Genomic DNA, 16,209 nt, shown 5'->3' on the forward strand with positions numbered 1-16,209 from the left:
CGGAGCGCCGGCCCCCATTGGCTGCGTCGGCCGCCGCTCGCCTTATGTGTCAATTTGAGGGCCCGAGGCGGAGGGTGGCGGCCGAGCGCGCTGGGAGTCCGCGGGAGTCGGGGAAGTGGGGCCGCCGGGCGCGCGGGGCGGGCGGCTAGCGGAGCCGGCCGGAGAGGGCCGGGCAGCGGCCGCCGCCGTCCCGGAGCGCGCGGGCGGGCAGGAGGATGGAGCTAAATTCCCTGCTGATCCTGCTGGAGGCGGCCGAGTACCTGGAGCGCAGGGACAGAGGTAGCGCCCGCGCCCCTTTGTGCGTCGGGCCGCGGGCGGGCGGGCGGCGGCGGCGGGGCCGGGGCCGGGGCGGGGGCCCGCTGACCGCGCCGTCTGTCCGCAGAGGCCGAGCACGGCTACGCCTCGGTGCTGCCCTTCGACGGCGACTTCGCCAGGAAGAAGACAAAGGCGGCCGGCCTGGTGCGCAAGGCCCCGAACAACAGGTACCGCCCCCCCAGCCCCCGCGCGGCCGCCCCCCGCCCGGCCCGGCGCCCGGGGTCGCCCCCCCCCCCCCCCGAGCGCCCTCCCGCGGCCCCGACCCCCGGTCCGCAGCCCGGCCGCGGCCGCGCGCCCCGGCGGCCAGCCTGGAGGAGGAGGCGCGCCGGGGCCGCGGCCGCAGCCCCGCCCGGCCGGCCCCGCCCGCGCCGTCGCCATCTTCCCGCGGGCCGCGCCTCCTCGGCCTCTCGCGTAAACAGTGCCACGCGTACAGCGCCAGCCGCTCGGGGTCTCCTCCCGCAGCCGCTCCCCGCTCCCAAGTTGTTCTGGACTTTTCCGGGCAGGAAAAAAGTTGTCATTGGGCGCTGGCCGGTGCCCCCGTGAGTCCAGGGAAACTGAGGCTCGGTGCAGAGCAGCGTGGGACCGCTCGCCCTGACCTCTGCTTGCCGCGGGTGGGTGGGCCGCACCTCTCCTGCGGCTGGGCTGAGGACCCCTACCCCCAGGGGCCTGGACAAAGAGGGCGCCCGGAGGCCTTGCCTGGGCCCCCACCCGTCCCACCGCTCCTGCCCCTCTCCTGACACAAGTGAAAGTGCAGCGACAAGTGTAGGGTTCCTTTCTTTGGGACAGGAGGCCTTTTTTAAGGGGAGCTGGAAGAGGTGCGGGCCGCCGTGCAGCAGCCCTCCGGGTGCCAGCGATCCCCACCCCCTCCCCTGGCCTCGTTCCCAGGCTGTGAAGCGCAAAGCCGGGGTACACATCCCTGCAGGGGCATGGGGACCCTGAGCTAGGGCTCCCACGGGGTTCCCCTCTCCCCGCTGCCATGAGGACCACAGCACACCTGGCACTGTCTGGGGGCCCACTTTGGCTCTGGACCATGTCACCACGCTGGGAGCTGCTCTTGCAGGGGGCTTCGGGGCCCCTTGGCAGAGGGTGCGGCTCATTCCTGTGGCCTGCCTGTTCTTGGGAAACAGAAAGGCTGGCACAGGGACCCATCTCCTGTGACGTCCTGGCGCCCCGGGCCTGGCAAGGAATCGGGGGAGTCTCCATCTGCCCTGGCTGGACGAGCCTCTGAGTCCCAGCCCCTGGTCCCCTGCTGAGGGCAGTTTGGGAAGGGATACGTGAAGGGGGGTGGGGCACCACTGCCTCAGGCCTCCTCAGGGAGCTAGCCAGGCCCGTGCTGTTGGCTCTCATTGCCCCCAGTGCCATGGCACCCCTGGAGAACTCCGTGACGTGACCTTGGACTCCCATGGGGTACCCAAAAGCGATCACCAGAATTCTCTCTAAGATTCTCTGAAGAGGGCCCCTTATGCACGGAGTGGTTCATGTAGGTGCAAATATTCACCCAACCCATGAAGGAGGTGTTATTTTTATCCCCATTTTAAGGCTGAGGAAACTGAGGCATAGACCAGTTGAATTACTTGCCTGGCCCCCTGTCCCGTCTCTGGGACTCCCGTTCTGCAGTGGGGTCCTGGCCTTCTACATTCTGCGGGATGGAGATCTTGAGCTCACTGGGAAGGGAATGAGAGGTCTACTGGGCTGCGTTGCACCTCCCTGCTGCTCCTCTGGGCAGAGACTGCCGCTCCCAGTGTCTCGGGCCCCTACGGCTCACAGTGATGGTCCCTCCAGGCTGTCCTGGCCCAGCTGGGCCTCAGCCAACCCAGACCAGGGCCTAAGGCAGAGCAGGGCCCAGAAGGTTCGGGACCCTGACTTGGCAGGGCAGTCCCAGCCTGCAAGGCTTCTGTGTCCCACCAAGATGAGGGAAAGGGATGGGCACGGCTGGGACCGGGGTGAGGGGTGAATAGTGGGGCAGGCGGGTGACATGTGTGGGGAGGCCCCACAATTGCCAGAGCTCCAGGAAGGGCTCCTGGGAACAATGGTTCAGCAAGAGAGGCCTAGAGCCAGCCTGCTGGGGCTCAGGTCTTACAAGGACATGGGTAGAGGAGTATCTACCTGGGGGCGTTGATGTGGGGTGTGAACCGGTGATGCCAGGAACGTGCTTAGTAAAGCTCCAGCCGTGGGTCCACCCCCACCCCTAGCCCCAGTACGAAGCATGCGTAAGACAGGGCATTCCTGGACCCATGTTACAAACCCCTCAGGAGGCTAGCACAGGTGTCTGGGAGGAGCCCCAGGCGGGGCTCTGGGCCTCTCTCCCTACTCCCGGCTAGCCAAGGAGTGTTCCTCTCTCTCCAGGATGGGGTCCAGCCCAGACTGTGAGGGGGTGGCCAGGCCGGTTGCTCTACACTGAAGGACACTCCCTGACCCTTATATCCTTCACACGTGGGCAGACCCACGCTGGCGGGCTGTTGTTCAGGCCTCGAGGAGCCTGACAGCTCTGCTCCCTCCTGGTCCTGGCCAGCCCTGACAGGGGTTCCAAAGCTCCTTGCCCAACCCTTGTGACCAGCAGGCCCTTGAGCCCCCCAGAACCCAGGTCTGGAGGCTCTCCTCAAGCTGCAGAGGGGAGGCCCCAGTTGGCTCTGATGGGGCCATGAACCATGGTGGATAGCAGAGGCACGAAGGCTGAGCAGGCGCTCCGGCTCGTGGGGTGGGGACGGGAGACACCTAATCCAGAGTTCCTGGAGCGGGAGAGTGAGGGCGGGCAGGCAGAGGTCAGCAGAAGCTCCAGGAAGGAGTGAGGGGTGGGGGACACGGCATCCAATCTGGGTGTGCCCCGAGGTGGCCGGAGCCCTCTGCTCACATGGGAGGGAGCCTGGCAGGCCTCGGAGTCCTGGCTGTCCGTGGGGTCCCCGCCTGGACTGGGAGAATGATCTAGAACGGGGAGATTGGCCCTGCTGCGTTGCTGCTCTGCAGGGCAGATGTGGTGGCACTGCCCACTGGAGTGCTCAGGACTCTGTACCCCTGTCTGAATGGGCCAGATGGGCAAGGCTTGAGCAGCAGATGGGGCCACTGTTCCCAGAGAGGCCAAGACCGTGGCCCCAGAGGGAAGCAGAAGGGCCAGCCTCAGTGTCCCTCCTGCCCACTGGGCCAGGAAGCATCCAGGTATCAGAGCCCTGGGCTAAGGGCTCTTGGGCTGGGTCTGCTCTGTCCCTCGATGTCCCTGCTGGTGTGAGCTGTGATCTTGCAGGTGGGAGAGCCCAACACGGTGAGGATGTTGCTATGTATGGCTGGGGTCGTCAGGACAGCACCACCCTGCGTCCTGAAGTCCTGGCCTCTGTGCTCACCTGCAGCTGGGTCCCTGTGACAGCTCCCGTGGCCTCCGGGAGTGTGGGGTGGAGAAGGCCGGTGGCTTAGTGCCTGGTAGACCTTGGGAACACAGGGTGGGTCAGTCGTAGAACCTTCTGGAAGGGGTCCTGGACCTTCCTGCTGGCAAGAGTCCCCACATGTCTCACTAAGTAAGTCAGGCAGTCCTAGACACCCCTGGACATGACTGCACTTCTGTGTCTCCTGTCCTTGTCACTCAGTGTGAGGTTCCCCCAGCCTTTGGTCAGCAGTGCTCACCTGCCCAGCACTCCCCATCCCGAGCCGTCCTGGGACCCACACCCTCCCTGCCACCATCTTGCAGGTTCCTGAGTCCCTGAGTAGAGCTGTCATTCTTGTGCTTTGGTGGTCAGCAGAGTGAGCTCTGTCTTTCTGTCTCTCTAAACAGGTCCTCACACAATGAACTAGAAAAGCACAGGTAAGTGATCCCCTGTCCCTCCCCCCCAGGCCCCACGTTGGCCACCTGACATGTCCTACCTATCCTTCTGCTGAAGGGATGCTGTGGCCGCACCCGCATCCACCTGCTGTGCCCTGGGTGTGGCCACCTGCACTGCCAGGCCGTGCCCTTGCTTGGGAAGGGTCAGTCCTGAAGGGAGTCAGGCTCCGGTCTCAGGCACTCCCATGCCAGCAGGCAGAGACCGGGGCCTGTGCCCTGCTCATGAGAGCTCAGGTGGGGGTGAGCGGCTAGGGACAGGCCCCCTGTGCTATGTGGCAGTCAGGGCCAGCTCCCTGGAGGAGAAGATCCATCTAATTCGGGGCATTTGCTGCCTTTGGGAGCAGCTTTCGAGCTCTCAGGACACTGGCCTCCAGCCAGGAGGGTTCAGCCCTCTCAGTCTGGGGTTCCTTAGTTCAGGGTCCCTCGCACTGTGGGGTGTGCCTTCCACGGAGCTCCCACTGGTCTTATCTGGGGGCAGTGGGAAGGGCAGCCGGGCTCTGGCCATGTGGGCCTGAGGGAAAGCTCCGGGCCCAGGCTGGATGCCGGGACACCCACCTGCCAGCTGCAGGGCCCGGCCTGCTCTGGGTTCTCCGAGGAGTGGGAGGGCTTGGGGTGAGAAGTGGGGAAGGGGCAGTACAGCCGGCCCAGGTCGGCCCCAGAGCCCTCCCAGGTGCCCCTAGCCTGGGTGCTACAGGCCTTGTCGTGCCCTCGGGGGCTCCACGACCCTGCACCTTCTCTGACGAAGGGACGAGACGCAGGCAGGCTAGGCCCTGCCGACAGGTGGCCTTGCAGCTGGTCTTAGCAGGGTGGTGCAGCTGTGGGTGGGTCCTGGGATGCCTTGTGGTAGCTTCTTCCTGACCTTCGCTCCCATCCGTGAAATGGGCCAGTTCTTTCCTTCCTTCTTGGGTCAGTATTGGGCGGTAGTGGGTAGTGTACAAGGTAAAAACTCCAGCCTGCCCCGGGAAAGCTTGGAGCATAGCCAGTTTTCTGTGCCCCCCTCCCCCTCCGGGGACGCCCACAGCAGCGCCAGCTTCCTCTCCCCTGGGATCCAGCCCTCGGCTGGGTGGGCGCTGGGTGGGGACAGGACGCTGTGTTCTTTGGAGGAACCGTACTTCCTGGACTGGTCCTGTGTGATTGAGGGGTTCCCAAGAGACCGTGGAGGTGGGGCAGGTGTGGGGGCCCTGGGGTTCCTCCCAGGCTGGAAGACATGGGCAGCCTCACTGGGACCCAGGAGCCTGGACAGGCATGTGGGGATGCTCTAGAAAAGGCTTCCTGGGGGTGGTGTCTGGAAAAACAGCCCCTCGGTTCAGACAGAGGGGATGACACGAAGGGAGTATGGGTGGCAAGGGCATGGCTGCCTATGGAGGGGGACACGTTGCTAGCCTTGACCCCTACAACTGCCCCTTGGCCTTGGCCTTGGCCTCAGTCACCTTCTCCCAAAGCGTGCCCCTAGGCTGGGCCTCGGGGGGCTCTTTCCAGACACCGAAGCAGGACAGACAGGTGGCCTGAGGTCCATGTACACTCCCCCATCCTGATGCGGGGCGTGTGTTCCTGGCTGGCCACGAGGGGCCCACAGGCTTGGAGCTCGGGACCTGGTCAGGCCCCGGGTCACAGCTGTACCTGTGCCGATGCTGGATGCTCCTGGCTGCTGGCCACGGGCAGGAACGGAGCAGCTGGCTGGGTCACCGGCTCCGCACGTTGCCCTCCCTGGAGGCGTGCCTACGTTGGGCCTGTGGGGCATCCCCCGGCGTGTTCTCCGAGCCAGCCCGGTCAAGCTGAGGCCCGCCCTGCCCGTTCCTTCCCCGTCCTCCCTTCTTCTCTTGTGGAACGCTGCTCTAGTGTTCTGCTCCTGACCCCGGGCCTGGGGGTCGTGGAAGTCAGATGTTTCTTGGCAGGATGACCCCCCCCCCCCACCGGCTCAGCTCCAGGATTTAGGTTTTGTGTGTGGAGGGGTGGGGGCCCTCTGCAGGGGCTGCCGTGCCATGTCTGCCTGACACAGTGGCTCACCGTCTAGAAACCCCACAACTGGAAGGTGCGGGAGCACATGAGGGGAGAATGGGGCACCCTTGCTTCTCGTCACACCTGCTGAGGGAGCCACAGTTTGGTGCCTCTCCATGCTGCCTCTTCTCGGACTGCCGGGCCTGGGGTGGCCCAGAGCGTGGCCCTGTGGAGCTGGGCCCCTGCCCCTCGGGTGCCGGGGGATGCGGCATGGGAGCCCTGGGTCTTCCTCTGAGGAGCAGGGTCTTGTGGTGGGAAGCGGGCAAGGCCTGGGTCAAGAGCCAGGCCGTGGCCGGCTGCCAGAGACGGAGCTGCTGTTAACAGACTGCAGTGATTCCCAGAGGCGGGTTCTGGCCCCAGAATCCACACAGGGTTCCTTCAGGAAGTGGTGAATTTTCAAAGCTCCCAGGAATGCCGGGGACAGCCACGGGGCACTGGCAGAGGGCCTGCGGCGCTGTGGCAGCCCCAGAGGAGGGCTGCAGGGCCCCGGCACCCCTTCCAGCTCCAGAGAGGTCATGGGGCAGCCCGCTCCCCACAGGGGTGGGGCATGGGGTTCCTGCCCGGGCCCCACAGCCGGCGCTGGTTCCCACCCCGCCGAGGCTGCCCTCCTGGCCCAGCGCTCCTCTGGAGCTGGGTGGGCGCGCTGTCCAGTGGTAAACGTTGCACGGCTGTGGTCCAGCGGGCTCTCCTTGTCTCTTGAGAAGCCTCTGCTTTGGGATTTCTAAAGCAGTCCGTCCACGTTCCTCGCAGACGCCCGTGGGCCTCCCCGGCTCCCCCCTCAGAGTCAGCCATCCCAGGCGGCTGGGAGGCCGCACCTGCTCCCTCCTCCTCCGCACGGATACTAACTTGGATAAGAATGGGACCTTGTCATCTGCTCTTTCTAACCTGACCTTTCACCGGACACCACATGAGTGTCCACCTGTGTCGTGCGTTCCCCTCCGCCTCCTGGTCCCAGCGCCCGCACGGGCACGCGTGCTGCCTGCACTGTTAGGGGCGGCCCTCTGGTTGACGCAGGCCAGGCCACAGCGAGCGTCGGTAAACGTGCATCTTTGCATCCGTGGGGGGCAGTCCGGTGGGACCCGGATCCTACAAGTGCAGGTGCTGGTCAAGGGTTTGGGTCGCCGCAGCGGCCCTCAGCGCTGTTGTCCCTGTTCGCTCTCCCTGAACAAAGCGCAGATGGGCCCGTGCGCCGCCTGAGAGCCGGCCGGTCCTTTCCAGTCTGGCCTAGACGCCCGCCCGCCCGCCCTGCTTGGTCCTCAGCTCCTAGAGTGCTGGGAGACCCACTCGGTTTTGTGCTAGCTTAGCAGTCTGTGCTCTGCAACTTGCCTGTTTGCGTCCTTTGCCCGTTTTCCACATTAAGATACTCCTCTCTTTGTTTTTGATGTGTATGAGCTCAAAATGTCACGGATACTAACCATTTGTCTTTTATGTGTATCACAGATACTTTTCCACTGTTGTTCGTCTTTCGGCTGTGTTTTTTCTTTCTTGTACAAATGTCTCTTTCTGATTGTAAAAGTAATATGTGGTGTTTTTTTGTTTTTTTTTTTTTAGCGTAGAAAACTTGGAAAATATAAAAACAAATAACTAAAAAACACAAACCGTAAAGCCAAAGAAATAAACGTTGCCAACCGCATCACCTGGAGACGCATGCCTCCTGCTCTTCATTGTGTCCTGTTGAGTCTCTTGTGTGCGTCTGCTGTTTTATTTTTTTAAACAATACTGGGTGACCTGTCACACACGTGGTTCCGTACGCTGATGTTGTCACTGGGCGTTTGTGACGCAGGAATGTAGAGCACACTGAGAGGATGGTATGGTTGTCTCTGGGTGGTGGAATCTGGGCTACTTTTCTGCTGACCGGCAGTTTCTGATTTTGCACGAAGATCACGTGCTGCTTATGTAATTACGCAGCAGATTGTAAGAATTGCCATTTGCTCTAGAGTAGGTGGACAAGGGGACCCCACTTGTGAACTTAGCACGGACGGCAGGACAGGAGGGCCCCCGGGGGAGAGGGTGACGCTCTCATTGCCGACCCCTCCTTGAGCACAGAGTGTGGTGTGCAGCCTGCCCCTGTGTTCCTGGCCCCATTTTCAGCAGGGCAGAGGGGATGCTCCACCCACTTGGAGGTGAGGGAGCGGAGGTTCCCGGACTCCAGGGGGTCGTGCATGCCCCCTTCCCCAGCCCTGTGTCTGCAGGGAGGTGGGCGCTTATCTCTGAAGGTCCTCCGGCCTCCAGGCAGAGCATGGGCTGCTCCGTACGTAGGTCCCTGGTGCCTGGGCTGCTCAGGTCCTGGCCCCGTGTGGCCGCGTGGCAGAGCACGGCGTCAGTCCTGTGTCCTGGAAGTTCTTCCTAACTCAGGCCCACCTGGCCCACCCTAGGTGCTGGGGTGTGGGGTGGGGAGGTGCCCTCTCAGTGGGGGTGCTGTGTGGCAGACGTAGGGCCAGGGGGTCCATGTACAGCCAGCCTTCCTCCTACAGGGCGGGGCTGTTAGTTGCTGTTCTACAGAGGGGGTCCTGCCCTGCACCCAGCTGCCCCCTCTCTCCCCAGGCCTTGGATGCCCCTCAGAAGTGGCCATCACTGCCCACTCTCCTCCCGGGCTCTCTAAGGCTAAGCAAGGCTGTGGCACATAGGGGATAGAGGTGAAAATAAGAGACAGCCACGGTTGGCACTTTGAGGGAAGGGGCGTGTGCTGGCTGTGGTGATTGGGCAGTCGGACGACAGGCTGTCTCACAAAGAACTCCTACCCCTCGCCCTCAAGGGTCCTCCTTTCAGAGCGGAGCCCCAGCAGAGCATTGCGGCTGGACAGCGTGTTGGGGCTCTGGCACCTTGCACATACTGAGGAGGGGCCGTCACGTGGATGGGGCAATGGCCCCAGGCCATCGCGGTGGCCACGGCGTCCTTTAGGATGCACTGTAGTCACCTTAGTCTCTGCCAGCCTGCCCTCCCCAGATAAGATGAGCCAGGAAGGCCGTGTTTCTGCAGGGGTGGATCCAGGCCAACCGCCCTGCCCCTGCCCCCAACCTGAGACCCCTATGTCAAGAGTGCCACTGGCTCTTAGGAGTACAGTTTTGTGAAACTCTGCCTTCATCTGCCTGAACACAGGGACGAAATCTGGAATGAAGCTGTTTCTTCTAAGGGAAACCAAATTTGGGGTGGAGGGTCTGGTCCTCAGCCCTCCATGACCCCAATAGACTCGTGTTTCTGTGGTGACGTGACCAGAGACCACCCTGAACTTGGCAAGGTGGAATGCCAATCTTGTCTCGGGCCCCCTTGGACCTCTGGGAGCAGTCTGACCAGGACCCTAACCCTGCTGTCCCCGGTCATCCCCTGACCTCCTGGACCCACTGTGGAGGATGGTGACAGCAGGGTGAGCCAGGGCTCTGAAGGCGGTGCCTGGCGGTGGCTTTCTGAGGCCCTGAGGGCCGTGGTGGGGTGGCTGCACGGGCCCTGGCCATAGGCTCTCCTCCTCTGTTGGGGCATCCAGAAGGCAGGTGCCTGGCTGCTCCGGGGAAGCTGCCAGCCAGGCTGGGAGGGGAGCGCTGGACCCTCAGCAGGTCCGTGCAGGAGTCTGGCTGGCTGCCTCTTGTGCCCTCAGACCTCCCAGGCCTCTCTGCTGCCATTGCCATTGTCCCCGTCGGCTGTGCCACTCTGGCCTGACGGTTCTGTCTCTCCTCTTTCAGACGAGCCAAGCTCAGGCTCTATCTGGAGCAGCTCAAGCAGCTGGTGCCCCTGGGCCCTGACAGCACCCGCCACACCACGCTGAGCCTCCTGAAGCGTGCCAAGATGCACATCAAGGTAAGTAGGACGGTGCCCCCGCTGCTGCCCCTGGTCTGACCCCATCCCGTCCCGTGCACCCTGGGGGAGTGACCAGGGGGCCTGAGGGGAGCCGCCTAGCAGGTGCACATCGGGGACCCCTGGGGGTCTCTGGTGGTAGGTGGGCGGTGCTTGGCCACGGGGGATGCTGAAGGTTGAGGTGGTCACAGGCACGTGCTGGGTTTTATTGGGAGGTGGGGGGTGGGTAGGAGGTAGCCACGCCAGGCTGGGGGAGGTGTGGTCCTCGGGGGCCCTGGGCTGTGAAGGGGCAGCAGCTAGAAGGAGACGTGGGGCCAGGAAGGGCAGGATAGGAAGCCGGCAGCCCAGGGGTTGGGAGGTTCTGGGTAGAAGGTGGGGTTGGTCTCCTGGGGTAGGCCCCCAAGGCCTCGAGACAGACCTGCTGGTTTGGGGGGGGGATCTTGGGACACTTGGACAAACCAGGGTGGGTCTCAGTGTCCTCAAGAGATCCTCAGAGCTCCCAGGCCAGCACAGGCAGGGGGGCTGGAGCTTTGAGAGAGGTAGAGTCAGTGCCCTGGGGCCTCACAGAGCAGCAACAGCTCCAGCAGGGAAGGTATGGAGAGGGAAGAGGGCAGGCAGGGGGTGAGCGGATGTCAGGAGTGTGGGGGACAGCGGGGGCAAGACTGCTGAGGGCGGCTGTCCTCCAGGAGGTGGTGCTAGCCCAGGGCCCACGCGTGACTTGGCTCGGCCAAGGTGTCTAGTGGCTGTGGGTCGTCTGGAGCCAGTCAGCACACACAGAGAACGGGCCTGGAGGGGTGAGGAGGGGGCTCATCGGGACTTTGGGCCCCATGGGCACTGGGCACCCTGTGGCCCCTGGCCGGGGTGGGGGGGGGTGCGGGATGAGAACCCGCCCCTGCACCCCAGTTCCTGGTAGGGGATGGTCCCCGGTCCCCCCATCCCCGCAGCTCACAGCTCCCCCCCCCCCCCGCCCCCAGAAACTGGAGGAGCAGGACCGCCGGGCGCTGAGCATCAAGGAGCAGCTGCAGCGGGAACACCGCTTCCTAAAGCGGCGCCTGGAGCAGCTGTCGGTGCAGAGCCTGGAGCGCGTGCGCACAGACAGCACAGGCTCCGCCGTCTCCACCGACGACTCGGAGCAAGGTGGGGGCGTGGGAGCGGCCCCTGGGTGGGGACGATGGCCGCTGTGTGTCCCCGGCGCTGTCCGAGCGCTCCGAGTGTGGTAGCGGAAGTGGTGCCATGTGGAGGGAGAGGCACAGAGGCCGGGAGCCCCATCCCTCCCCCACACCCCGCCCCCGGAGCCTCTTCGTCCTCCATGAAGGGTGGAGATCGGCCCTAACTCTGAAGGGGGCCCCCGGCCGGCGCCTCGGTTTCTGATCCTGCCGTCTCTGTTCTCCCCAGAAGTGGACGTAGAGGGCATGGAGTTTGGCCCTGGTGAGCTGGACAGTGTTGGCAGCAGCAGTGACGTGGAGGGCCACTACAGCCTGCAGAGGGGCGGCTGCAGCGACGGGGGCTACGGGCCCCCCTGCCGGCGGCCTGGCCGCCCCGGCCTCTCGTAGGCCCAGCGCCCTCAGCTCCTTGGCCCGCCTGCCTGCCCGGCCAAGCGTGCCAGCCCTCCAGTCCTCGAAAGCCTCTCCGCGGGCCCGCTGCTGTGCCATTCTGGAAGCTCCAGCTGCCGCCTGGGCTGCCCGCCTCCGCCGCCTGCCGGTCAGGGCCCACTGTGCTGCCCACCCCTCCCAGCTGGGCAGGGACCCCTGCAGGGAGGCGGGGCCCAGCTCCCACATCCCGGAGCCCAGCGTAGCCGCCCACGGTCTGTTCTCAGATTCCTAATCATTCCAGAAGTATTAAATATCATTGCTGCAAATCCCGGCGGGCACCGTGTGAGGGGCTTAATGACCACTGCGGGGAGCTCAGACCCCAACCCTGGATCCCAGGAGAAAGGAAGGAGTGGACCGAGGAAGGAAGGAAGGCGTGGCTCTCCGTCCGTCTGTCCATCTGTGTGTCAGTCCACGTAGGCTCCTGAGGCCTGGATGGAGGGACCCATGAAGGGCGGGACTCGGGTGAGCACCCTGGGGCAAGTGGGCGGAGAGGGGCCTTTGCACCCCACAGGTGTCGAGCGAGCGCTGGGCTCCTGGGGGCAGGCCAGGCCCCCCCTTCCAAGCTTCTGCTCTATTAGGTCCCTCAGATGTACACACGCACATGCCTAGGCACACACGCCCACACGCGCATACACACACACACACACACACACACACACACACACACACACATGCAGACACACATCGTCACTGGACCCAGAGGATACACATCATGGGGAGGTAGGCCTTCAAGGGTCATCTGGGCAAGTTCTGGTCCCTGGCCTGTGCCTGGCTCCCCCCCCCCCCCCCGGCTCACTGGCCCTGTTTGCACTGGGCAGAGGGCTTCTCCTCCTGGCCGGGGCTGGAGTGCGCTGGGGACGGCAGGCTGAAGCCACTGAGGCCTCAGGAGGCTTTCTCATCTACCTTTGAAAGAAAAAAAGCAAAAAAAAAAAAATTGCTGCACTGCCCAGCAGCCCAGAACAGGGCTCCCAGGAAAGAGGCTTTTTCCCAAAAACAAAAGAGAAACATTTTTAAAAGAGAAAAAAGCTCTAAAGACTCCCCACCAAGTGACATCAGCGTGTGCCGCCTCAATTTCCTGTACGAGATTTTTGTACTCTATTTTCCTAGCCGTTGCTGTGTCCTTGTTTGCTGAGGGGTGGGAGTGACCCAGCGTCTCAGGGACTCGTCTTGTATGTCACCTTCGTCCAAGTGTGCCTTGTGTCCCGTGTCTGGCCCTGCCCCGCCCACCACCACCAGCATCTCCCTTGTGGCTCAAGGGGCGCCCCTGGCCTGCCCAGCACGTGCCCTCCTAGCTTCCTCCCCAGGCAGCAGCCCCTCCCAGCAGCCTCGGCTGGCTTCCTGCTGGGCCAGGTCTGGGGGGGGGGGGGATCGTGCGCAGCTTTCTGTCACCTGGCCCCCTGGTGACCCAGCACCCCAGTATCGCTGTGCCCGGGGCCTGGTGAAGAGCCGGCTAACCAGAGAAATAGGTTCTCAGCTGTACCCAGCTTGAACCGTCCCTGCTCCCCTGGCCTGGGGTGAGGGCCCCAGATTTCAGAAATAGGCAGCTGATGAGGACAGCCCTTCACCCTGGGTAGCCAGGCCGGGGCCTTAGGAGGCTTCTCCTGGCCTTTTGTTCCCGAAGTCCTTGTCCACACAGCAATATTTGGGTGGCGTGCTGTGGGGCCGCCCCGCCGCAGTGTCTGCTTCCCTCTCTGGTGCGTTGTAACCAATTTCCAGACTGGGGGCGGGGGGGAAGCTGGTGTTTATTTTCGGTCACGCTGGTAGACGCGCCAGGGTGAGTAGCCTGAGGCAGAAAGGGGTTCCTGGAAACGGCCCTGGCACAGAACCTGTCCTGCAGAGGCTCAGGATGGCGAGTGGAGAGCAGGCTCATGGGAGACAGCGCAGGGACTGGGGAGACTGTCCAGACATCTTGCTGGTGGTTGCGAGGGAACCTGTTCTGTCCTGTCTCCTTCCAGTGTCACTGGGGGCCTAGAGTGCCTAGGGTGGCTCCCGTCTGCCCGAGCACGTCCACAGAGAGCTTCTTGTGAGCATCTGGTGCGCTCCGAGGCAGGAGTGCACGAGTTGAAGATCCTGCTGTGGGAGGCACAAGTCCAGACCCCTGGGGCGGTCTGTGTTCAGAATTCACAAAGTACCAGCTCCCCCAGTACCCCAGCCAGCAGGGTCATCTCCAGGTGACCAACTGTGGCCCTCCCTCAGCTGGCCTGGCAGCTCAGCCTGTGGCTTCTCAGGCTGTGGTTCCTGCCTGGGCCAGGGAGTTGACCTCACTGGCCACCTAGGGGCCTGTGCTCCCAGAGGCCCCTCCCCGCCACCAGCAGACACGTTGGGGGTGGTCCTCGGGGCCAGGGTGTGGTGCTAGGAGTTACACATCCATTCTCTCCTCCCTCTGGCCTTTTGCACAGGTTAGCTGTTGCTGGTGGCCACAGAGACCCAGAGGGGGCCCTGCTGAGGCCGCGTCGGATAACTGAGCACTGTTGAGTCTATAGAAGCAGATGGGACCAGAACAGGGTTGCAGGGGTGCCTGCACTCTCTATCCGTGTGCCCTCCCACACCTCTGTGGGCCATTGTGGCACTGGGTGGCCAGGATCCTGGAGTCCCAGGCTCATGTTTGGGTCCCCACCCTCACTGGGAGGTGGCCCCTGTACACCAGGCCACTACTGCCCGGTGCGGGCCCAGCTGGCTGGGAAGACTGCAAGAAGGCTTCTCTTCCTTGGAGCTCTGGGTCCACCTTTGCATTTTGGGTCTGGGAGGCCCGGGGCCCGAGCCAGCTCTCTTGGGCTGATGGGGCTGTGTGCCCAACTAAGGCCCTGAGGACCCGTGCCCTCCTGTCTGCCCCAGACAATCCCCATCTGCTGAGCGAGGCAGGCTTCCCCCACTCTCCCACCCCCTGCCTCTCTGGATCAGCTAACCTAGGGACCCCTCCCCATAGCTGGGCACACAGAACTCTGACCCCGGGCCACATCTAGGGCAGGTTCTGTGCCAGAGTCTGGGGCTTCCCGGGGGGCCTGGCACTGGCCAGGATAGCGTGTTACAAGATCCTCACTGGAGAGAATTGGGCCACCCACCAGCCTGTTCACCGGGAGGGACTGTGCTGTACCATTCTGTCTTTGTAATATAAATACAGATTTTTATACCTCACCCCTGTGGCTTCCAGTTCTTTCCATCACCATATTTGTCTCCTCTCCTCTCGGCCTCCTTAGGGAGCCCAAGCCCACTGGTGACCTTGGCAGCCTTCGCTGCCCTGCCCACAGCTTGTTTTCAGGGAGTCCCGACAGACCATGATCCTTCCCCACTTGCAACTGGCCACCACTGAGACTCCACCCTCACAGCTGCCTCCCTGGACAGTCACACCTGCAGCTGAATGAAGGTGGACCCCCTTCCCCTCCCCCAAGCGGACACACACACACACACACACACACCATCGGCCAACCAGGTGCTCTTACTGCTGGCATTCAGATTTTGCTCCCGGCCCTGGTGCGGGGACCTTGGGATGGTCAGCCTTAGGGTGGATACCGGGTGTTCGCATCCAGATGCCCTTTCCACGCAGCCGCCGTCGGCTGCCAGGGATGCACCTTGATAAACCTTCCTTGGATCTGCCCTCAGTGTCCCCAGAATATCTCCGGCGGGGCCTTTGCCTGCCGTTCTCAGGACCTGCTGTGCAGGGTGAGGGTGTGAAGTGGTGTGACCCCAGCACAGGCAGCTGGGGGATGAAATGCTGGCAGCGGGGAGCTGCGTAGCCAGCTAGCCGGAACAGGACTTTCTGGAGAACTTGGGGTGCCTGCATCGGACATGCAGCCGCACACATTGGAGATGGCTCAGTGAGACCCTCCAGCAGGTTTGGGGGTGTCTGGGAGAGGACCTGCGGGGACCTCAGGAAGGAATCTGGGTTCCTCCTCCCTCCTGCAGCAGGCAGCAGCACTCTGGCCTCTCGACCTGGGTGAGTCCGCCTGAGGGCACCTTTGGAAAACGAGGGAATCCCTCCTAGGAATGCAGCTGGGGCTTTGGGTCTGGATGTAAATTCCAAATATTGCCAGGACTTAAAATCACTACCACCTTTTATTGACTGCATGAGGGCCCCAGAAATTAGAGCTTGATGTCCTCACGCTGGGCCCATCTCACACAGGAAACCGAGGCTCAGAGAGGGTACCCACCTTCCCCAAGTCACCCACTGGAGCGGGGTGGGCCTGGGATCTGACCCTGGTCCTCTGGGGAACCCCTCCCCCCACCAGATTCCACCTCAGCACCCCTCAAGGGAGACGACCCCCTCCATCCCAGCCCTCCCTCCCAAAGTCTCCTTGGCAGCCAGCTTGACCCCTGGTGGTCTTGTTCCTCCCACAGCCTCCAGAATTAACCCCAGGTGCCTGCCTTCTCCCCATGGGCTCCTGTGCTCCTACGCTGGCTTCCCCCTGGCCAGAAGTCTGCACTCAGCAGCGCCCCCAGCCCCCAGCGCCACTCTGGGACCTGCTCCTGTGCCCCTTCCCGCACACTTCTGCCAGGATTATGGCCACCCAAATTGGGCGTTGGTCTAATCTGGGCCCGTCTGGAGGCAAGGCCCCATGCATGCTGTTTCCTTTCCTCTGTTCCCAGTCCCTAGCCAGGTCAGGCCTCTAGTGCAGGCTAGCCCCACAAGGATCTTTCCAGAATGTAAATGTTATGCCACTTGTCCACTCAGCTCGCAGTGGCTCTCAACTGCCTCCTCATTGCCTTCTG

General features: G+C 63.2%; 1 protein-coding gene across 2 annotated transcripts; it reads left to right on the forward strand.

Annotated features, from left to right (window-relative positions):
- Positions 1-54: 54 nt before the first annotated feature.
- MXD4 (MAX dimerization protein 4) lies at positions 55-14,637 on the forward strand. 2 transcript variants are annotated; one of them, XM_023253533.2, is made up of 6 exons: positions 55-279; positions 383-482; positions 4,076-4,105; positions 9,799-9,913; positions 10,885-11,047; positions 11,306-14,637. In XM_023253533.2, the coding sequence occupies exons 1-6, from the start codon at positions 216-218 to the stop codon at positions 11,461-11,463; spliced, it is 630 nt and encodes a 209-aa protein (XP_023109301.1). In that variant the 5' UTR covers positions 55-215; the 3' UTR covers positions 11,464-14,637. The 2 variants fall into 2 exon arrangements, with proteins under 2 accessions (XP_023109301.1, XP_023109302.1); XM_023253534.2 differs by lacking the exon at positions 4,076-4,105.
- Positions 14,638-16,209: the final 1,572 nt, after the last annotated feature.

Source organism: Felis catus, chromosome B1 (genome assembly GCF_018350175.1).
Source record: "Felis catus isolate Fca126 chromosome B1, F.catus_Fca126_mat1.0, whole genome shotgun sequence".
Classification (NCBI taxonomy): Eukaryota; Metazoa; Chordata; class Mammalia; order Carnivora; family Felidae; genus Felis; species Felis catus.